Source organism: Scardinius erythrophthalmus, assembly GCF_964197995.2.
Source record: "Scardinius erythrophthalmus genome assembly, chromosome: 6".
NCBI lineage: Eukaryota > Metazoa > Chordata > Actinopteri > Cypriniformes > Leuciscidae > Scardinius > Scardinius erythrophthalmus.
This window is the reverse complement of record NC_138226.1, coordinates 31093748-31118426: the sequence shown is the minus strand read 5'-3', so window position 1 is coordinate 31118426 and position 24679 is coordinate 31093748. Positions and strand designations below refer to the sequence as shown.

General features: G+C 37.3%; 1 protein-coding gene across 6 annotated transcripts in view; it reads right to left on the bottom strand.

The window, feature by feature from the left end:
* The window catches only part of enox1 (ecto-NOX disulfide-thiol exchanger 1), a 122430-nt gene that overhangs the window by 35747 nt on the left and 62004 nt on the right, over positions 1–24679 (bottom strand). For 4 of the 6 annotated variants that reach the window (XM_081369573.1, XM_081369572.1, XM_081369575.1 and 1 more), the window contains 2 exons: positions 11950–12080; positions 10834–10971 (listed from right to left, as the gene is read on the bottom strand). In XM_081369573.1, the coding sequence (XP_081225699.1) occupies positions 10834–10971; positions 11950–11959 (148 nt within the window). In that variant the 5' untranslated portion in view covers positions 11960–12080. The remainder of the gene's footprint in view (positions 1–10833; positions 10972–11949; positions 12081–24679) is intronic. The other 2 variants (XM_081369576.1, XM_081369577.1) reach the window with 2 other exon arrangements.

The window sequence follows — 24679 nt, the reverse complement described above, 5'->3', positions numbered from 1 at the left end:
TCACTCCACATTCGACCAAAACCCAGAAAATCTACTAAAGATTAGTTTCTTCTTCAATGAGCTTTCATCACACTAAGCTGCACAGGATCTGAGACCGGAACATACTGGATTTATGCAGTAAACTGCGTGCACTGTAAACCACGATGGAAGTCCTTTACCTGCTGTAACCATTGTTGCAAGTACAATATAAAATAGTATTGAAATGGTAGAATTACAATAAATGGCTCAGCAGCCAGTATTTTACTGTGAAATTACAGTAAAGCTGTAAAATGAACAACAGTATTGGTACTGTTGAATTACGGTAAATAGCTGGAACCACAGCTGTCAGTATTTTACTGTGAAATTACAGCGCAACTGTAAAATGGAAAAAACGGTGTTGAAACCGTAAAATTAAGGTAAATGGCTGGAACCACAGCTGCCAGTATTTTACTGTAAATTTACGGGTAAATTTTTTACAGTGCATGCACACTTTATAATGTATATGTTTGACAATGCGCTATATGATAAAAAGAAACATTTACAGTGTCAACATTTACTGCTCTAAATGCAACTATGAATGATAACCAATCAAGAATGTTTTTTTTTAATGGATTATATTCCATTATTCCTATTTTACATTTCACTACTGATTACGAATAATACAGTAATTTAATTACACAAATGTATTTGTTTGCATTTGTTTTAAAAAAGGAGAGAAAAGTGAAGTGCATTTGAATAAATCTGAAGTACAAAAACATGCTTGAGTAAAAGTTCAAAAGTTTCCACATTTAAAATGGAATATGGTACATATTCCAAGGTAACTTGACTGATGAAACCAAGGAGCAGAAAAGTTTTTCCCAATGATGAGCTGATTTTGTAAAGCTGCCAGAAGCTAATTTGAAACCTCTGAAACTGTTAAAGTTGAAATTCAACAGAAGCAGTTGAGTAACTCACTCTGGTCAAGTTCATCAATCATCAATAATGGTTCAAATAAAACGCATTCATGATTTGATTGGCTTGTTAGTTCGGTATGGATGAAATATAATATTTCTTGATATATATTTAATATAAGTTGTAATATAAGACAGTATGATAATAAAGTGTTCAAGTACCATATGTCACTGTCATGTCTTCTTACTGTCATTTAAGGGATAGTTCACCGAAAAATGAAAATTCTGTCATCATTCACTCACCCTCAAGTTATTCCAAACCTGTATACATTTCTTTCTTCTGCTGAACACAAAATAAAACATTTTGAAGAAAATGCATATCCATAATAGTTGATGGGCTCCATTGTCTTCCATTGTAAAAATACTATGGTAGTCAATGGGTCCATCAACTCTTCAAAATATGTTCTTTTGTTGTTCAGCAGAAGAAAGAAATTCATACAGGTTTGGAACAACTTGAGGGTGACACGATGAGAGAATTATTATTTTTGGCTGAATTATCCCTTTAATGTTGTGTTTATAAGCTAATAATTAAAATAGTCTTAACACTCAAAAGTGAGAGTGCTGAGAGCTTTTTTCTACTACTACACTTTTATAAAGACTTTTTTATAAAGACTACACTTTTACTACACTTTTTAAAAAAAATAGTTAACATTCCTTCGTTATGTCATTTTTGCCTCTTAACTAATACAGTCATATTCAGTCATTATAATTACTGTGCTGAGTCAACCACTTAAACAAGCACTAATTAATTTGTTCTCATTAAAACAGGTTGACATACAGATAAATGAATAGTACTGTGTTTACAATATGTTTAAAATCTTCACTCGTATGAGATGAAGACTTAGTGTTTTTTTTAATTATTTTTTTATCACATGGCCAGCCCAATATTACTCGTTTTGTCTTGATAAACAGACTACTGCTGGGCACTTTTGTTTTTGAACTAAATTAACGACAACTGACTTTCAAAATAGTATATCAATAGCTGAAACCTTTTGCATCTAAGCTGCTAGACAACAGCCATATCAGCCAACTCAGCATAAACAAAAAAATGCTTTAAAGGGGTGGTATAATGCCCCTTTTTAAAATATGTAAAATACGTCTCTGTTGTCCCCAGAGTGTGTATGTGAAGTTATAAATATACTCAAAATACCCCACAGATATTTTTTTACAGCATGTTAAAACTATCCCTTTTTGAGGGTTAGTAAAAACGCATCGTTTCGGCGTGTGTCCCCTTAAATGCAAATGTGCTGCTGCTCCCGGCACAGTGGGCGGAGCTTCAAGAGCTCATGTGTGTGTGTGCATGTGTGTGTGTGTCAGCAGCTATGATTACCTCACGCAGACAAGCACTAAAATTTCAGAAACTGTTCTGCCTTTTATGTTTAAACTGGAGTTGGACAATGATGGAGAGACTCAAGAAGAAGTGACGACATGTAGAGCAACAGGACGTTTCTGGATGGCTAGTTGATGAATTTATGTTGCTGATGTGGAGTTAACTATCTTCAAGTCTTTGATTAGCATATTCTGTCATGATAATCTATAAAATCACTTGTGTGGGAACTGTTGTAAAATGCCTACAGAGTGACATGCTATTGCATTTGTGTTACGCACTGTATTGCATGCGAAAAGACGGATGTGACAGCTTGAGGAGACTCACAAATGTGCTGTACTACAACAACTCTTCCTCTTCTCAACATGGACTGCGCATTCCCGGGGGCGGGGTTTATGTAAATTTTAGGTTCAGTGATGTCACTAACCCGGGAGGAATGTCGTGTAGTCCCTATCAGCCGTTTGTTGTAGTCCTTAAAAAACAATTTCTTTAAAAGCAAATATCTTTTTATTTGCTTTGAACTTTGATCGTTGTAACCCTGCAGATGTTGTTTATGCTCAAACAGCAACATTACACACTAACTAAAGTTAGAAAAGTGAAATCATAATCAACCACCCCTTTTAAGGTACAATATGTATTTTTTCGCCACTAGGGGTCGATAACCTCTTCAAAACAATAACAAAGGTGTAGATTGCCACACGCGAGTCATATAAAGTCATATATAGGACATATAAAAACTACCCGCAAGTGCTGAATTACTATTCATACAGGTCAGTTTATTTTACATATTAAACGTGTGAGGTAACACATCGCTGTTTCACTAGGTCTACACTATCACACTAAACTGCATTTGAGTGTGTTATAAGTTATAATGTTGTTCTATGTGTTAGTTTGTTGGCTGTATGAGACTAGCAGTAAGCTAGATCAACATTAGAATATCGTACTGATCATATTCTAACATTTCATCTTGTTGAGCTATATACTGTAACATTGATGCGTTTTATGTACATTTGCTCACCTGTCTTATAAAGCTCATGCAAGAGCGTTCTCTGTCAAGTCGAAGTTTGTCGCAAAGCTCTGGGCATCTCAAAAACACCACGCCAAAATTTATCCTCATTTTATTTCTCCTTTTGTCCCAAAGTCTGCTTGCCATGGTCCATAATGTTTGAACGAAACAACAACAGCGTGCCGTTACGCAGTTGTCCACGTATGTTGCCATGGTTACTATGACCAAGTGAAACAGCGCTGCGGCCTCACAAGTTTAATTTGTTAAATAAACTGACCAGTTTGAGTATCAATTCAGCATTTGCGGGTAGTTCGGTAGAATGAAATGTCCTCATTGCTTTATATCCGCGGGACTCGCGTGTGGCGCTGATTAGCAATCTTTCTCATTAGCAATCTCATTAGCCCTGCTTCATACCTCAGTCATGTTAAAAAACATCAATGTATTCACTCATCCATAAGCATATTTCCCCATAAATATTATTAGATCCATCGGCATGATGACAAGTTCCATGATTCCGCTCAGTCTCTGCATCATCAATCTACGCCTTTGTTATTGTATTGAAGAGGTTAGCGACCCCTAGCAGCGAGAAAATACAAATTTTACCTTTAATGCTCTATCGCGTTTCACAGTAATGTAACACCTACACTAAACTCTACCCTAAAATTACTGATAGAGTTAACTAAAGCAAACGGGATATGAAAACACATTTACTGAATCAACCATGGCATTTCAGCTTGCTTCTTAGTATTTAAGTTATTGTGACTCTTGTTTCACAGGATTTGTGCAGTGCGCTCCACATTGCGAGTGCTGTACCAGGTGAGCTACCGAGCAAGTTTACTATATTAGAAAATACATACATATAGAGTAGAATATGTGATGCAAATGTCAAAATGTATTAGTTTACATATGGTAAGTGTTGAGCTCATAATATAGTGTTGTGCAAGGAAACACACAAAAGTCTTTAATAATCTGCCCCTGTAATCATAATTTGTGTGAAAAGGAATGAAAGTTGTTAGTGTTTTACTGCTACCAGTGTTAATTTAAGCTGAAAACTGCAGTGAATTGTATATATGTTTATGGTGTTTTGCAGAAATATAGGTAGAGGCACGTTTTTTAAACAAGCCTTGGTGTTGAAAAAAAAAATAAAAAAACGGAAAAAAACAACTAGTTTGTAGCTTCACTTTTTTACGTAGCAGTATTTTTTAGAGTGTTGTAATATTTCAACCTTAATCAGGACACTCCTGCTTACTTTGTCCTGTAGTGACACAATACAATAGAGAACACTAAATCTCACACAAGAGATGCTTGAACTGGAAGAAAATCTTAAATCCCTTGCTGGGGAAAGAGATGATGAAAATTACGATCCATAAACCTCATAGCGGCTGCAATCATGTGAAACGCATCAGGAGATCCATGCAAAACTCAAATCAAAATGTAAACAGGTAAATTACACACACGCCTTCACATTTATCGTTTCTTAATGTTGTTTTTCTTCAGTCAGAATGATTCAAGAGCTACTCAATCCTTTGGCTCACAGCTCTTGTTTCTTTTCCAAAAACCTGCTTCAGGTTTTATTTGTAGTTATTATCTGTTTTCCATAGAAATTGGATTCACTACGAAGTCAGCAGCTTCCAAAACATTTAGTTCCTACAGGACGCAGCTGCTCATCATTTCAGAGGTGAGACGGCATTAATCAGAGCCCATCACAAACAACATTACTAAATCCAAAGCGGCAAACCCTGCAGCCCCAGGCCCTGCAGTCCAAAAACATAATCCGTAAGGAAATTTGTCTCAGCTGTTTTTTACAGTCTTGCTTTTTTCGGGCTTGAAAGATTTCCAGTCATTGCTCACCACAGCTAATATGCATAATTATCCAGAGCAGCCAAAATGACATGACAAGAGTCACACAACAAACCTGCATTTAACATTTACTGCTTAGGTTCTATTAAAATTGAAGCTATTTGTTGTGTACAACAATTATTTTTGATAAAAATTGAGATTATGATAAAAAAAACTGCAGTGCTTGTTAGTAGGGTTGCACAATTGTTGTCATATTACACCAGTATGACTATAAAATAATAATAATAATAATAGTACTGTAAAATAAAATTATTGTTATTATTTATTATTATTATTATTACTATAAGAAAAAATCATATAATAATTTTATTTTACAGTACAACTGTAAAATTAAAAATGCTAATATTTATGTATTAATTTTTTAATTTTCAAATGTTAAAGGGGTTGTGAACTGTTAAAAAGTTTCTAAATGTTTTATACAGTTTTATAATTGTCACGTGTTAGTGTTTGGACTCTTAGTTTGTATTTTTATTGGTTCCTGTTCTCCTTTGTTCTTTTCCCGCTACTCCTTTGTTTCTATGGTTACCGTCATTATCAGTTCAGTTCAGTTCAGCAGTTCAGTTAACTGCTATGATTGGGTAACATTTTTGCATATTGAATTAATTTTAAGTCCCCACCATTACACATAGGAACAAAACACTAGGGCTTTTTACACGACATCGTTTTCAACTAAAAACGTAAAACTTTTTATGCGTTTTGGCCGTTCATTTACACGACAACAGCGTTTTGGGTGCCTGCAAACGTAAACTTTTGAAAACGGGGTTCAAAGTGCACGTTTTTGAAAACGGTCTTCGTGTAAACAACAAAAACGCTAATCTCTGATGACGTCATGCACATGCGTATTACGTGTTCAACCTATAGAGTTTCATCGCCATCTAATGGCCTGGTAGAAGAATACAGTGTTTTTAGTCATTTTCACGGATCCGTGTGAATGGGGATCATTTTGACAATGGTGTCATCTGTACGCCCAAAACTCAAAGGAAAAACGTCTCCGTTTTAAGCATATCACTGTCGTGTAAATGTACCCTTACCCCTAATTTCAACCAACTGCGGAACGACTGCGGATCCGCTCCGAAATGGCGGCGGAGTAAATAGGTTTCCATTAAATTCAATGTGTGTATTTTCACTGACTGCGGAACGGCTGCGTTTCGACTCTGGCGATCCGCAGCCCTCCGGAGCAGATACGCAGAGCTTCTATTTTTGCCAGATGCCGGAGAGCTCCGCAGCAATTCAGCACTTATATCGCGTGATCATACGTGAATTCGCGAGATCTCGTGGGTCCTCATGACTTCAGCTGTTAATCATGGCCACAGCCGTTATGCAACAAATCCGGTCCTGGTGGGTATTGAAGAACGGCGGAGCATGGAGCCAATCCGCAGCCGTTCCGCAGTTGGTGGAAATCCGGGGTTAGAAAACGAAACCAAAACAGATTACACATGACAATAACCCATAGTGATTCCAGTTTTATCTTATTTAACCATGCAGCCCAAGTGTACATGTTCTTATGGTTAGTGATAAACACTCCCTCAATGTCCCTGCCTTAATGCTTTCAGAAATTGTAGAGAATTTTAAATGAATATTGGCAGATAATTATTGATAATAACATATAATATAATACACTCACCTAAAGGATTATTAGGAACACCATACTAATACTGTGTTTGACCCCCTTTCGCCTTCAGAACTGCCTTAATTCTACGTGGCATTGATTCAACAAGGTGCTGAAAGCATTCTTTAGAAATGTTGGCCCATATTGATAGGATAGCATCTTGCAGTTGATGGAGATTTGTGGGATGCACATCCAGGGCACGAAGCTCCCGTTCCACCACATCCCAAAGATGCTCTATTGGGTTGAGATCTGGTGACTTTGGGGGCCATTTTAGTACAGTGAACTCATTGTCATGTTCAAGAAACCAATTTGAAATGATTCGAGCTTTGTGACATGGTGCATTATCCTGCTGGAAGTAGCCATCAGAGGATGGGTACATGGTGGTCATAAAGGGATGGACATGGTCAGAAACAATGCTCAGGTAGGCCGTGGCATTTAAACGATGCCTAATTGGCACTAAGGGGCCTAAAGTGTGCCAAGAAAACATCCCCCACACCATTACACCACCACCAGCAGCCTGCACAGTGGTAACAAGGCATGATGGATCCATGTTCACATTCTGTTTACGCCAAATTCTGACTCTACCATCTGAATGTCTCAACAGAAATCGAGACTCATCAGACCAGGCAACATTTTTCCAGTCTTCAACTATCAAATTTTGGTGAGCTCGTGCAAATTGTAGCCTCTTTTTCCTATTTGTAGTGGAGATGAGTGGTACCCGGTGGGGTCTTCTGCTGTTGTAGCCCATCCGCCTCAAGGTTGTGCGTGTTGTGGCTTCACAAATGCTTTGCTGCATACCTCGGTTGTAACGAGTGGTTATTTCAGTCAAAGTTGCTCTTCTATCAGCTTGAATCAGTCGGCCCATTCTCCTCTGACCTCTAGCATCAACAAGGCATTTTCGCCCACAGGACTGCCGCATACTGGATGTTTTTCCCTTTTCACGCCATTCTTTGTAAACCCTAGAAATGGTTGTGCGTGAAAATCCCAGTAACTGAGCAGATTGTGAAATACTCAGACCGGCCCGTCTGGCACCAACAACCATGCCACGCTCAATTGCTTAAATCACCTTTCTTTCCCATTCTGACATTCAGTTCAGGAGTTCAGGAGATTGTCTTGCCCAGGACCACACCCCTAAATGCATTGAAGCAACTGCCATGTGATTGGTTGATTAGATAATTGCATTAATGAGAAATTGAACAGGTGTTCCGAATAATCCTCTAGGTGAGTGTATAATAATCACTACTTTTCTAAACAAATGACAGATAATTTAGAATAAATGCATAAACATTGTCATGTACTGTATAACGTTGTTTTTTCTGAGATTTGAACACAAGCTCTGCCCTTGTTGGCTGTTTTCACATACATCTTTCTAGGTCCTGGTGCTTCCATAAACAGCTCTCAGGAAGACGTTTCTTTGTCAATACAGTGCTGTAGTTATTTAGGTCATCATGACTGCACGCAACTGTTTCTGGTGGAGCCTGATTTGGGTTTTATTCTTTCTTTCTTTCTTTCTTTCTTTCTTTCTTTCTTTCTTTCTTTCTTTCTTTCTTTCTTTCTTTCTTTCTTTCTTTCTTTCTTTCTTTCTTTCTTTCTTTCTTTCTTTCTTCTTCTTCTAAGCCACTTAAAGCAGCCTTGGTGAATCTTGTGTAAATCTATGCATTCATACATTCAGAGCTTACACCAATTCTGAACCCAAATCTCCCAGCATGCTCAGCGTAAAACTCTCACAATAGAACTTCAGCAAAAGCAACTCCTAACTGCGGGAAAATCGTCTATATTTAGAGGAGCACTCATTGTTGTGCCTCACCAATCCAGCGGGATAAAACCATCTGGAAAAAAAAATTCTGACAAAGCATGTCTTCTAATGAGCTGGTGCAAATAAACATTTATAATCAATAGAAAATGTGCTGAAATGCTGAGATTGAAACTGCCTGCGAAAATTGTGCAAGTGGGCATCTGTTCTGAGAGCAGCAAATTTATGAGCAGATATGGGACAAAATGCAAGCTGTGTGTGTGTGTGTGTGTGTGTGTGCGTGCGTGTGTGTGTCCATGTGTGTCATGAGCAATATGTGTGATGTTGAAGTGTGCCTGGAAACATGCTGAAGGAAATTAAAACAAAGACTCAGAGTTTATTTCAGCAATAATCTGTTATATTCAACAGAAACCAGGCAAATCTTTTCCAATCATTCCTTTTTGAATTTCTGTCAGCGACATAATAGTCCTTCTGGAGCCAGAGACTTTCCAGCCTGTTTGTTCTCAAAGACAAAATCCTCTTTCAGGTAGAGGCATATCGCTGCAAGTCTGCATGTACTACATGTGTGTATGAAAGAAACACAGAAAGAAAGAGGATACCGTATACTGTATAAATTCCTCATGTGAATTGCTGCAAGTGTTTCTTTCAGCTGTGGCGTATTACCAAAGGCTTTAGCTCGGAAGCTGAGGATAATAGTTTTAATATTCATTCTTAGATGATTTCTGAAATCACCCAAGAAAAGAAAAAAAACCCTATATGCAATTCAAATGACTTGTGCCTTCCCAAATTCTCATAAATAATCATGATCTGAAATACCGGCTCATGCATTTTAATCTTGAGCCTAATTTGCCTCAATCCACGGCTTCCCTTAGCATGATATTAATTATAATAGGATCAAAACAAGGAGAGAATTTATTTGTCTCAAAAGAATAGTTAACAAAAAAGTAGCAACACTAACTTGTTCAGTTTTGTGTTCAATGTTCAGTTTTCAACATTGATAATAATAAGAAATGGCATTTTAGAACCATCATCATATTAGAATAATTTCCCAAGTATCATGTGACACTGAAGACTGTAATAATAATGAGTAATGATGCTGAAATCACAGGAATAAATTATATTGTAAAATATATTCAACTAGAAAACAGTCATTTTAACCATTATTCACACCATTATTTCACAATATTACTGTTTTTACTGAGATCATATAAATGCAGCCCTTGTGAGCATTAGAGACTTTCAAAAACATTAAATAATCTTACAGACCCCAAACTTTTGAATGCTAGTGTAAATTTTGCAGACAAAATTACTTTTTTTTTTTTGCTGTTTTTAATTTCACATTTGTATTGTGGGTAAATGAGGAGGGGAATATTCACAAACATGTTGAACAGTCCCGTTTATTCGAGAGAATCGGTTCATTCAGACAGTTTATAAGACCGTAAATTAACCTATTTAAAAAGTAAGGCACATATTTGACTACCTGCTATTCATTACTACTGTATTTGTACACTATATTATATAGTACTATATAATACTTTAGTATTAATATATGCTGTCACCCTAACAGAGAACAAATTATACATCATCACTGGATAATAATAAATTTAGATATGAAAATATCGATAACTCAAATAGTTTAATTGTAGCTGGCTACTTTATTAGCAGCTTTTGCTGATGCTAACTACTTCTTTAAAAAAGTAGCTTGACTTTATTTTAACTCCCACTCATGAGTGCTGTCAAAGCAAGAGAGGTGAACTGCCAGTGTATGGAGAAAACAAACCGTCAAGCACTCCATTAGTCCCGCCTGTTTGTGATAAAATCGTAAACGTTTCTCTTATGAGACGTGTGTGTGTGTGTGTGTGTGTGTGTGTGTGTGTGTGTGTGTGTGTGTGTGTGTGTGTGTGTGTAACTGGCATTTGCAACAGCAGCAGGCCTGTTATGATGACCGATTGCAGATGACTGCTGATGATCAGCTGTCCAGCTCTCAGACAATCTCTGCAAAGCTTCAGTGGAGACCAGCGCTCAGGGCTTAAGGCAAGAAAGCGGTAGGTTCCACCGTCACACCAGGCCGTGGGCTTTTCAGAGCCACAACAATCCAGTATCTCAGCTGAAGAATAAAGCTCAACAAACTGTAACATGCTTCAATGTAAAATCCAAATGTAATTTTGCTTCTAAAGGTCACATATTTGGCAGGGTAGGCTGGTGCCTGTGCAGCTTGCCAGAGGGGAAATATGGGAACCCCGGTTTAATATCTGCCTTTTATTCCCCCTGCCGTGAAAGGGAAGAGCAGAGAGAGCAGTGGATGAAACACTAGGATTAACACACTGGAGGGAGGGCGCAAGGCTTTACCTGAAACCAGCTGCTGCCCGGTTAAGCCCATCGGCACAATGCCCAGGTTGTTCATGGCGGTGGCCCAGGCACCGGGATCGGCCACGGGAACGTTGACGTGGCTCTGCTCGGTTCCCAAACTGCCAATGCCGTCTGCTGCTGCAAAAGAGAATACAGTCTATTAGGCTACGTTCTCACTGTGGGATCGAAAACTTCATTTACTTATGAGTATGAGTCTTGAAATGTCCCGTTCACACAGCAACTTAGAGTCTCGAATACTGTCTGTGTGAACGTGCAAAGGGTGTCAAGGCCGTATTCTCTTACAAGTAACCAAATCGACAGTGATAAAGCAGTGACAAAGCAATATCAAAGAAATAAAACTAAAAAGTCAATTTTGACTCAACAAGACTCCAATCTTCATCAATTTAATTTCAATCTTCACTGCCCACGAGTTCATCCATCAAATCTTCATTAACCGACAGCAGCTTTTATTTCTGGGTGAAGAGCGGAGCATTCAAGTGACACGTAGCTCAAGCACCGGGACAACAGTGACAGGATCTAAAACCTTCAGATGACATACCACTCATTTCTCTGTCACTGTAAGTTACCAAAACCAATACAAATACAGGACTGAGAGCCTTATTCAGCTGCTATTTTTGTTTCAAACTGTTTATGTTGCAGTACTGAATGTCTTATTATTATTAATGTTGAAAACAGTTGCGCTTAATAGTGGAAACCATGATGCTTTTTTTCATGATTCTTTGGTGAAAAGGACAGCATTTATTTGAAATAGAAATCTTTTGTAACAATAGAAATGTCTTTATTGTCACTTTTGATCACTTTAATGCATCCTTGCTGAATAAAAGTTTTAATTTCTTTCAAAAACAAAAATATTACCGGCTTAATTTTTTCACTGATTGCATTTTCCACAACGGACAGATGCGAGTCTGCCCTAGGATTTGTTATAACGAGATATCTCAGAAGACAACACAATCATCCTGCCTACGTTTGGAACAGTTTTCACATCATTAGCCTGCTTAAAATGCTGCCCACGTTGGAAGCTCACTAGGTTTTGGAAGCATGTGTGGTTTGACTAAACAGGGCAAGTACTGGACATAATTAGAGGAGGTTAGTTACCGCTCGCCATGGCCGGTCTTCAGTGTTTGTTTCTCTGGGTGCCTCTGCTGCCACCTGAGCCCTTGCTCTTTCAAGACAGCTGGCCGGGGAGAACGGAGCACTCAGGAACTCATAACAGCATTCAGAGGAACCTGCAGCACACACAAACGGCACAACCACGTGAGAGCTGAGACGCCATTCAGTGGCGCTGGGAATCGTTTCCAAAAAGAATCGATTCTGAGGCGTTGGGAGTCGAGAATTGATTCCATCAAAGAGTTGACTCCTCTTTAATGTATTTTCTTTTCTTTTTTTTTTGTTTAACAGAGCTAATCATTAATTTGCCTCTCGGTCGCTTGCTAATAGTGATGCAAAATCTGATTAATTTCCTCGAATGCGTAATGATGTCACTACACTGTAAAAAAAAAAGTTGCTGCCTTCAATTTCAAGTACAATCAACTAGGATGTTTAAGTTATTTCAACTTAAATTACATTGAACTGACTTAAAAATGAGTTGAATCTTGTGTGTGTATATATATATATATATATATATATATATATATATATATATATATATATATAAATGCAGTAACACTTTATTTTCCAGTGTCCTTGTTACATATTGTTACATGTACTTACCATGGTAATAACAGTAAATGATGCATAATTACATGCAACTAACCCTCAACCAAATCCTAATCCTACCCTAACCCTATAGTAAGTGCATGTAGTTGCTTAATATTACTCAGTACTTAAATATATAATTACACTGTACAATGAAACCTTAAAATAAAGTGTAACCAAAATTGCTTAACTTATTTTTGATGAGTTAAAGCAATGTAAAAACATATGTTGTCGTAACTTATTGGGTCATATAATTTTTTTGTGTCATTTCCATGGTATGTCATGCTGAAACGTTCAAATAAAGCCACATATGTGAACAAATTGGTGATTTGCCTTTCGTTAACTTTCGTGAGGTTTGTCACCGTTTCATGATCCTGCATGTCGAATAGCTGACTGACAAATACTGATTAGCCTATCTTGGACAAGTTTAAATTTAAAATTTTGGGTAACAATTTACAATAAGGTTCATTAGTTAACATTAGTTAATGTATTAACTAACATGAATAACAATAAGCTATACAGATGTTACGGTATTTATTAATCTTTGTTAATGTTAGTTAATAAAAATACAGTTGTTCATTGTTCATGTTAGTTCACAGTGCATTAACTAATGTTAACAAATACAACCTTTGATTTTAATAGCGTATTAGTAAATGTTGAAACTAATATGAACTGTTGTTCATTCTTAGGTCAGGTAGTTAACTAATGTTAACTAATGAACCTTATTGTAAAGTGTTAACAAATTTTGCACCTAAAACACAATACAGACATTTAAACACAAACACTGACTTGTTCTACAGGTGGATGTAAAAAGTAAGTAAAAAGTATAATCTAGTCTTATAAACACTATAATTTAGTTTAAAGGGTGAAACTGGGGTTTCACTTTATTTTGATGGTCCTTTAACACATTATGTTGACTATAAGTAATGTTGCACCTACTGTACCACTCTCATTAGAGTGTTAGTAGAGTATTAGTAGACTGGTAGGGTTAGGGTTACAATAAGTTGACATGTAGTTGCAAAGTTACTCATCGTCCAGTAGAATGTCGGTTAAAGGACCATAACAATAAAGAGTTAGCAGATATTAAGCAGGCAGTCTACTAATACTCTAATGAGAGTATCATACAGACACAAGCAAGAGTGAACACGTTCCTCCAATTTTTCAAAAAACAAAGAACTGAAAAATAATAGAAAACAACAGAACCAGGAATTGGAGTCGATTCCAGTCCCAGCATTGAGAGCACAGCCACACTTTTATTAGGACTATTCAATGCGGCCACTCGGTTCCCAACGCTCCAGCCAAACACACAGCCACAAATGCCTCCTCAGATAGAGCGAAGCTGTAAATAGCCATGATAATCACTAAAGGAGAAATCCCACAGTAACTCTCATTATCGCATCCTAATGTGCAAACGCTTACCACCACACCGGGTCCAATAGTTTTTAAAGCTGCGGTAACAGGACTGCAGGAAAAGCCTTCAAGGACATGTAGATCCTTAATGCCACTTTCAGACATTCTGTCAGTGCATCCGCTTGGAATGACTTACAGCTGACCCATCAGTCTTCCATCAAAATGACACATGTCATCAGCTGATGGGTCAAAGAGTGTGTGTGTGTGAGATCCGACCCCCTCCCTCCTCCAGCACTCTCTATCCTCACGCATTATATCATCCTGGAAATCAAAGTCTGGGAGATGGGGCCATTAAGCTGTTTAATACGGGTAGGAATAATGGATCCCATATGCGGCGAAAGCGCAGTGCTCTATCCCCGGCGGGGTTGTGAGAGTGAAGTATCATCAGTATGCCGAACGCGTTCCTCTCTGCCACTCTAAACCACAGCACATTATTCAAATCTGACACGCGGATATCAACTTAGGAGCACGATGCAATTCCCTTTAATTGAGAAACAATCATATCACAACTTTAATTAGTTACAGTGTTACTGTGTTTGCGTTTTATTTGCAGGAAATGGATATCTGGTGAAAAAGTGTGTGGATTTTAACTCTTTTGGAACAATGGCTGGCATCTCCGGTTGAAAAATATGGAGCATGAGAAACGTGGCAGGTGCTCCTCAAAAGCACTCAACGCTCTTAACTCTAAATCCTACTGTATTTTGATATGCACATTTCTAAGGCATCGAAATTATAAACATGATCAAAACGTTGTTAAAAAAAACAGTTGTACGCAATCTACATGCCTTCTGTCATCTGATTCAAGGTTTATGCTTTTTTTATAGCAAGTTTTAGTGTACTTGTAAAAACGTTTAAACCTCTAAACATTTATGGAAAATGTAAGAATGACTTTTAAATTATTATTAATATTTAAAGATGAACACTGACTGGACTAAAACAACTTTACTGGAATATCCATACATTATTAGTTTGAAAAATCATGTTAAAATGTACATATTAAATATGATACATCAGGCTTTTGAGGAACGTTTATTCATCAATTACTCATTAATATTCATCTCGCAGTCATCATTGATCTGCATTGCATTATGTTTTGCCTCCCACAATAAAAAAATACAGAGCTTTGATCATAAAACTGAGCATTTAAATATCATTACTGCAAAATATAGTTTGACAACTGATATTGTTATGCATCGTATGTAAGTCTGCTATACTGTTATAAAGATCTCATTGATTTACATTACAAGCTATCAGATTTTTTTTGCCCAAAAAATTATCAGCAAATGCATTCAACTGCATAATAATAATAAATATTATATATAATTATTTTGTCTAAACATTCAAAAAACTTCCATTTAAAAAAAATATATTTCTTTATTTCATATCTCATTACAGGGTTAAAGTCAGCATGACATCAAAATTATCCTTAATGCATTTTCCTGGTCTTGTTGTGCATGATTTATGGGTGCATGCTATTGTGTGTGACATTGCATGCACATCTTCATGATATTTCATCAAATTTTAAAAACTTGCTTTGTCTGTGAAATTACTTTCCTATTCTGATAACACCACTTTATGTGGTCCAATCATAAGAAAAGGGAGATTTATTCAATTTCCGATGCTTAAAATCAAGTCCTGCCCTATTGAATTAGTTTTCACTGTTATGCTGATGATACTCAGCTCTATATTTCTTCACGCCCTGACGAAACTTACCAATTCACAAAATTAACGGAATGCATAGGTGATGTAAAAAATTGGATGACTCGTAATTTCATTTCATACTACTAAATTCTGAAAAAACAGATTCTAATTATTGGACAAAAAAGTTCCTCACGTAATAACCTAGAATACTGTCTAACACTTGATGGCTGCTCTGTCGAGTCTTCGTCGTCGGTTAGGAACCTGGGTGTGCTCTTTGATAGCAATCTTTCATTTGAAAGTCACGTGTCTAGTATCTGTAAAACTACATTTTTCCATCTTAAAAATATATCTAAATTGCGTCATATGTGCTCATTGACAAATGTGGAACAATTTAGTTCATGCGTTCATGACCTCAAGGCTAGATTATTGTAATGCTCTAATGGGTGGTTGCCCTGCACGCTTAATAAACAAACTACAGCTAGTTCAAAACGCAGCAGCTCGAGTTCTTACCAGAACCAGGAAGTATGACCATATTAGCCCTGTTCTGCCAACACTGCACTGGCCCCCTATTAAACAATGTATACATTTTAAAATATTGCTGATTACTTACAAAGCACTAAATGGTTTTAGTAGTCTAAACGCATTATAGTCCTTCACGTCTATTGCGATCTCAAAATTCCGGCCAGTTGATAATACCTAGAATATAAAAATCGACTGCTGGTGGTAGATCCTTCTCCTATTTAGCACCAAAACTTTGGAACAATCTTCCTAACATTGTCCGGGAAGCAGACACACTCTGTCAGTTCAAATCTAGCCTAAAAACACATCTCTTTGACCTAGCATATACATAACACATTATAGACTTTTATAATTCAATGTTAGGCTGCATAGATTAGGTCAGCCAGAACCGGGAACACTTCCCATAAATCCTGATGTACTCGTTACATCATAAGAAGAATGGCGTCTACGCGAATATTAGTCTCTCTGTTTATCCCGAGGTTTACCGCAGTCAGACGAATCCAGGCTGTATCCAGATCTGATGCAGGACCTGCGCCTGGACGCGACTACAGCGCAGTCCTGAAATGTCAACTAGTATCTCCCCTGTGAAGGCCTCCCTCCCCTCCCTTTACCTCTCTACAGATAAAGCATGGTCAGGATAATTCCGGTTCGCGTGGCTATGCAGAAGCGATAAAAATTCGATATTATACATTTTAAGGCCAGACAAGTAGTATGTTGAGGGTTGATTTGTAGGGAAGGACTACACGCCTGCGCACATATATTCAAACACACATACCTATAGACTGAACTCATAATGTGCATGTGCACGCCATCGGCGTTCTCACTGGTTCGTGTATTGAAGTTTACGCAGAAAGAACTTTTTAACAGTTTTCTGTTAAAACGGTGTTGTGTTAGCGGCCCCTATGTTAATAACTAATGATCGTTGCGACGGAAGTGAATCAATCAAACTAACTTTAGCTGGACAATAACTTTATTCTAGAGCTGCTGTAAAGCCAAAACAATCTCTGTTACTTTAATTTCCTATTATCAATGTAAAGCGCTTTGGAACAATCTACATTGTTAAAAGAGCTATATAAATGAAGATGACTTGACTATATGTTGTCATTTTAAAATATCCTTTTTCCCTCTGAAATATGCCACATTATAATAAAACATTCAGATTTTACCTCAGTGTATACATAAATACATGAGACCAATATTGCTTGACATGTGCGCATGTATTACTCAGAAGTCACTTTCAAAGCTAACAAACAATGCAATTTTGCATTATGCATTCTTCAGTGTAAACGTGCTAGATGGATGTGTTTGACCGTTGTGCTTGTGTGTTACAACTTTTGCTGTGTCTCTTGAGTGACATGCCATTCTAAAATGCAGAACTCAAGTTAAAAGTAGTTCAATATTTAAAAAAAATAATTTAAAAAAACCATGTCTCTAGATCTTGCTTTTCACATCTTTAAACAAAAAAAATATGCAATCTGTGTGAACGGCCCCTAAGAATTCTTAGTTCTCATTTAGGCCTACATGTTTTATTTAAGTTTAAAAATCATTTCTCCTAAAATTCTTACCATTTGTTGACTTACAGTAAAAGACTACCACTATAAAATGTTGCTAATTTGGTCTTGGAAAAATATGATTAGAAATTTGAACATTTAAAGTGGATCAAAACCTTTCATCAAAGCTATACATGAATTTTGAACAATACCCGTTCTTGTCTTAGGACAACTTTGATTAACTTTTTTGATCCACTTCAAATGTTCACTACTATATTTGAGTTCATTTTTTTAAATATTTGATGTTTTATTACAGATTTTGGCATGTTTGCAAATCTGAGCACATTTTGAGATGTTGCTGAGATCTTTTGTGAAACTCTAGTGGTTCTTAATCCTGGTTCTTGGTGTCTTTACTAATAAGCTGATGAGGAACAGGATTGAGAACCAATGCTTTCAACATTTGGAGAAACATGTGAGACTACTTGGGTCTTTTTCACAGGAAATAAAATCTAATGCAAAGGAGACATAAGCAAATGTCTCTATTTGCTCTCCATTAAATAAAGTCTGGGTAAGGAGTGTCCAATCTTGTCCACCGTCTTGCAGAGTTTAGCTCCAACACACCTGCTAAGAAGTTTCTAGTGATCCTGATGACCTTGATTAGCGCTATAGCTAAACAGCTGGAAATTGGTTCCCCCCTGGTTTAGGGGAAAACAACTGAAAGATTTACAAGGGCTGCGTCCGAAAGCATAGGCAGTTGACTTGTTGCTTCGCTGCCCTATCAGGCAACATCACTTTGCAGGCAACATTTGCAACATGGAAGATATCTCCCAAAATTGATTTCCAAAAGGCTTCTGATGGAGTATAGCATCTAATGATAGAGAGGTGATGTTTAAGCAAATATTTAAGAAATATTTTACTACAATACCTATAAAAAAAAAAAGGTTCCCATAAAAGGTGAAAAAAAGTTGGTCAAAAATGCACATTTCCACACAAACTGACCAACAAATGCAACTTTCAGACTCCATTAGAATTTTTTATCTTAACTTTCATGGAATCAAATGCACGGGATTGTGAGATATCAGAGAAGATTAAAAAAATCGATCAGATTGCGATCGATAGACAAAACGTGACTTGTTGACTTCCTACCTCCGTATGCTGCCTGCGGAGGCAGCTTTTTTTTCTCTTTCGAAGATCTCAGCCAAGATCTCATTTGTGATTTTTCTTTCCATGTGGGTGAAAAATCCAAAACATGCATAGGCTACTAAGCAAGAGTATCCCTCCCTCATCTCGATCTCACTGCGGTTAATGTGTCCTATGTGAAGGCAATGTAGCATCACAAACTCGGCTCAATATAGCATCATCTCCTCCCTCATAAGGTCCAGAAGATAGCGTGTGGTAAAGCATGGTCAGCTGAAACACACCAGAACTGCCACATCTCTCCTCCTATCAGTCTGTGTTTCTCTCACACTGGTCATTAACAACAAACCCCATGGAGCATCCGGCTCACTTTCGCATAGCATGAAATATTTACACCATAATCCATGTTGCTTTTTATAATTCATGGGCTCACTTGACATTTCTAAATCATTTAGGTGGCATCCGCTCCCAAACAAGTGGGCAATTTCAAAATTGGAGTCTATTATGTTGGATCTTAAATGTGTTGTGCATGTGCAAGAGTCCTGATGAGAGTCCAAATGCTCATTAGGAAGCAAAATTGATAAATCATTTTGATGTGAATTGGATTTATTACCTTTAGCTTTCCAGAAGAGTTTACTTAAAGATGCAAATAGTTGTTGGTTTTCTCTCAGCTGTATGTCAAGATTGATCTGATTAGCTGGATTTGGTCATGTGATGTAATTTGAATTTGATGTTATTTGAAATAAACATCATCATCATCATCATGTGTTCTTTGGTAAATTAAAGGCTAAAGGTCTTTTCTAGATTTTTCTCGATCTCGATTTTTCTTATTCTTTTGCATTTATAATCAACGGTTTCATATTTTCCATTGTTTTAATTCAGTTAAATATTATGTAATGCTTAAAGGAACTGTAGTTCATTCACTCATTATTAATGATGTTAAGTACACAGTGTTGTATCTCTGTCCTTTTGCTTAATTTCCAAATCCTTTTTATCAAAAGTAAAAGCACTTTATTTGAAATAAAACACTTAGAACTGGAAATAAATGGAGTAAATACTTCCAGAACCAAGATAGCTTAAAAAGTGGCTCTGTTGTGCTCTGTTTCTAACGCATTTTTAAAAGTCTTATCCATTGTTGTGTTCTTCTGCCTATATCCATCTGATGGATCCAAAATGCCGAACATTCCAGCTCTCAGAACATCATGAGTATGTGCTTTCAGCCATCCAGCATACGGGTGATCTATTTATTCGCCTGAGGCCATGGAACAGATGATACACGTCCCACATGCTTCTCATGGTAAGACCAAATGCATTCTAAGCACACACCGGTTTAAAAATCTCAGCACAGCATGCAGTACGTCAGCACATAGTCTCACCTACGCAGAACTTGTGAAAGATTGTGACTACATCAACGCTTCATAATAACCCACCCATGGTGTATCTAATGTTTTGGTGCAAACACATCATACGCTCAACTTGCACACAACATTAGATTTATGGCACAATCTAATGTGCAAGCTGAATGACACTTATAGACTTTCCAGGCATAAACCCCAATGGAGGAATTCACTTAGCACTATTCTATGGAAGCTTGTTTCCACCACAGACAATTACAACTTTATTCTTCACAAATCTGACTTTATTTTTAAGAGTTACGAGTTAGCATCCCACAATCACAATTCTGTGTTTATTACAGTCGTTTGCAGTCTTAGTGTGCCTACTTTTTCTTGATGTAGCCTACTACAGTTTTTTTTTTTTTTTGGGGGGGGGGGGGGGCTGTAGTTCATTCACTAATTATTAATTATGTTGAGTACCTTTGTCTTTTTACTTCATTTTAATTTAATTTTAGTTAATTAATTAATATTATTATTGCTTGAAATCAAAGTTTATAATGGGAAATAAATAAGGAAAATACTTTCGTAACCAGGATAACTTAAAAAGCAAAAATTATCCGTTTCCAAAGCATTTATAAAACTCCTCTGACTTCATATCTCACAATGCAACATTATTACTTTCATACAACTCTCAGATTGTTTGGCATGGTAATGGATATGACAATGTTGATATGTTTGGTCTTGGCGGAATAGATCGGCTACGCTTCTGCTGTTTTTGCTGCTGCGGGACTTGCTACTGCCAATACACACACGACACGCTGCTGTGAGCAAGTAAGACATGCTGCTGCTGTACAATATAACATACATGAATTACCCGTAGAAGATCTATACAGGTGGAGCTGGGGAAGGTGGAGGGTTTCTGAAAGCATGCTGCACTGTTAAGGCAAATGCTAACCAAGTATTTGAAGGTTGAGCGGTGAGCTCATTGGCTACTGATACAGCAGGAACCAATCAGCTGTGCCCTATAGAGAATGATATGATTGCAAGCGTTTGAGTTAAGGACCATCAGCCATCTAGAGTTTCATTACAGAACGTGTATATATCTCGCATTCCAAATATATATATAAAAAATTTCAGAATTGCGACATGAACTTACAACCGTGAGAAAAAAAATCTGAATTGTTTGATGTTAACTCTAAATTGTGTCAGATTTGTGAGATATAAAGTTAGCTTTTTTTATTTTTTAAATTCAGCGCTGGAAACAGGCTTACATAGCATTGTGTCTTATGCATATTCAAAATTAATGGCAGTTTATTTATGGAGGTGCTAATTCAGTTTTCAATCTACATCATGTTTAGATTCTCTTTAAAGAGGCTATATGCAACTTTTTCCCCCAAATAAACGTAACAATAGCCTTTTTATTTGACCATTTATGACTCAAACATCTCCTGATGAGCATACTGACACCTTGTCAGCTCACAGTGGGTGCACCTATAAGCCTGTATCCTATTTATCCTATTTTCTGTCGTGTCGGATTTTTCGCGCGCTGTCTGCGGATGTGACGTCAAGCGCGTTCATGTTAAACGTTTCAGATCACTCTGCCACCACCGCTAGTCAGCAAACAAACTTAGTTTCTCAAACAATATATGTATTTGACTGTTCTTACCTCTGTAAACATAATGTTGACTTCTTTGCAGCGGATGACTTGTGAAGTGTGCACGTACGAGAGCGAGCAGAAAGGAAGAGCAGGTCCGTTTTTTGGCCACAGGTGTCAGTCGCGAGTTTAAATTTCAGAAAATCGCATGTAGCCTCTTTAAAATTTCTATACTGATCAGAACAGAACTGAAAAATAATGACTGTTTTCAAATAAGTTTCCCAGACTGGTTACCATTGGTCAGTCAGAAATGATAGTCCCGCCCCCATACTCACATCATTGGTTGAGTCAGTGCTGCTGTGTTTGACTGGTTAGCATAAACAAAGAGCAATGCTTTGAGCAATGCTTTGACAGCAGCACATAGCCATAGTGTTTGTGCTTTTGGGTAAATCAACCTACAAAAAGGGCTTACGTACATTTGTGTCTGCATATTAAGCCTGGATAGCAGAGGAAAATATTAACATCAAAAAAAATTACACACATCATCTTTAAGTTAAGCCTCTGCTAGTCTTTTCTTTTCTGACATCTCGCAGTGCCCTGGTTTTCCTTCCTGTTTCGCTGGCGGACTAACATTAGGCGCATATATCACAGCGCTCTGATCTACATGAGTAGAACAGAACTGTGAAAGTCTAGCACTTACACCAGCACCTCCCTTTGATGGAAACAATATCATTCATAGCAGTGCAAATTGTTCCTAATAATACCATTAGCAAGGCACCATTAAACCCAGGTCCGTTCATGGAGAAAAAAACATGTTTGAGAGGGAGAAAAGCTTATGACTATCAACACCACACTGATCAGTTTAAAAAGACCAATCCAGATGCATTTAGTCAACTGACACTCTAAAAAGAGCATCTAAAACGAAGGAAAGTTTTTACAACAATTTTTCCACCAGGAATTAACATCCTTAAAGCAATGTTTTGGCCTCAAGCCAAGCACAAGTAATTCAGAATCAGCACTCGTATCTGCCGCCCCAACTCCTAAGTAGCATATTCACTGAATGAAATGCTGAATGTGACACTGCGTCCGAACAAAGAGAGACAATTCTCCATCTGCTTGTCCTGAACAGAGTCAGAGGAGCATAAATGGCTGTATAGGAGAGGAGCTCTTAAGATCACTCGATGTACCACTAGACCTACTCCAACTGACAGAAGGGAACGCGAAGTGCTCGCGCACTTAAGCACAGGCAACTCACGGCGCAAAGACAGTGACAACACATCCAAGAGGAAGCATGTGTACTAAAACTAAGCAACAACAAAAGCGTGTGAGGAACGACAGATGTTTACACCGGAGAGCGGTTCTTTTGATTGTGGTTTCTAAAACCCGTCTTTCCCTCCCACACAGTTCCTCGGAAACATGCACACCTTTGCATTATCCTAATCCCATTAGTGAGATGAAAAAGCTGGAGAATCCCTCAGTATGTATTCCAGAAATGTAATTCCTGCTGGAGCGTTGGTTAAGATCCGGTGAAGCACAGCTCTGATGGCTCTCTTTAATCTTTTCAGTGCTGTTGGGGATGAGTGGTCATTGAGAAGGGAATGAGAGCCGGTGGGGAAACCAGCCCATATTACATTTAGAGAACATATGAGATTATTAATGGTGGTGAACAATAAATTCCTTCCTGAAAGGTTTAATTACGTAGGAGCCATGTTTTGGGGTTTTGATTATCAATTACTGATGACATAACCACATTATCCCACTGTGCTTAAGTGATGTTACTACAGCTTGGTTAATCAAGACATATTTATTAAATTAACAAATCAAAATAAATGATGTATTGTACACTTTGTTTGCAAATTGCTTGACGTTCATTAATTAGCTTTGTGAAAAGAAGTGTGTTTAATTGTTATGAATGTGTAGTGTACTTTAAATTTTAAAATTGTTTAAAAGCTGTACTTGCATATAATATAATATTAATAAAATAAAAAGATGTGCTTTTAAAAACGACATGCACCTGTTCCTAGCCTCCTCACAGTGCAATTTTGGATGATTTTCAGGTCAGCGAGGAAAACAGGAAGCATCAGTTAGAGTAATGAGGAGCACTTCCTGAATGGGTTTTTGGATAAATCCTCGAAATAAGGTCTGTGGTGATGTGAACAAGATATTTTCACATTTTATTCTACGATATAAAATACATCAGTAATACCCTTTACATGTAAACACTTGGTTACAAACAAGTGGTTAAATGGAGGACATTAAACGTTATCAGCCGAACAGGTAAACTCATCTTTGATTTCACAGCCTCTATGTGTTTATAATCACGCTCTTGCAAACTATTGAAACTCGAACTTTCAGGGAAAATGTTTTTAAACAAAGACTGAACGAGTCAGAAGCTTATTGATGGTGACGTTAAAGTCATGCGACCGTGGTCTAGTTCGTTTATAGCCTACGTTTAGCTTTTGACTTCTGCCGATTGTATTTACGCTTCAAAATTCATCATCTGTGAAGATTATCACGATGACCAAAATGTGTAAGAATCATACGATTTTGTTAGTCACAGACATGATCTGCAATAATCTAAAAATCAATGTAAAAAAATTGGGTTTTTGTTGTGGGAAACAGGGTTATAGATACTAACTAACAAAAGAAGTATGTCTGAATTCCCAGTCAAAGAATAGGTAAAAAGTACCCGGATGACCTACTACTTCCTACATTCTCAGAAAATAAAGTATATAATTGTACCTTCAGGGGTACAATGGCTTGTCACTGGGGCTGTACCCTCAAGGGTACAATATTGTACCTTAACCTTTAAAAGAAACGATATATATATGTACCTTTTAATGCTTTTTGACCCTCAAAAAGGTACATATATGTACCTTGAGGTCCAATGATAAGCCTTATGGGGTACGTTAGTGTAGATTGTACCTTAGGGGACAGAAATGGACTCCTACTGTACCCCAAGTTCTGACAGTGAATACTACTGAATGCGCATTCGATGGACACTT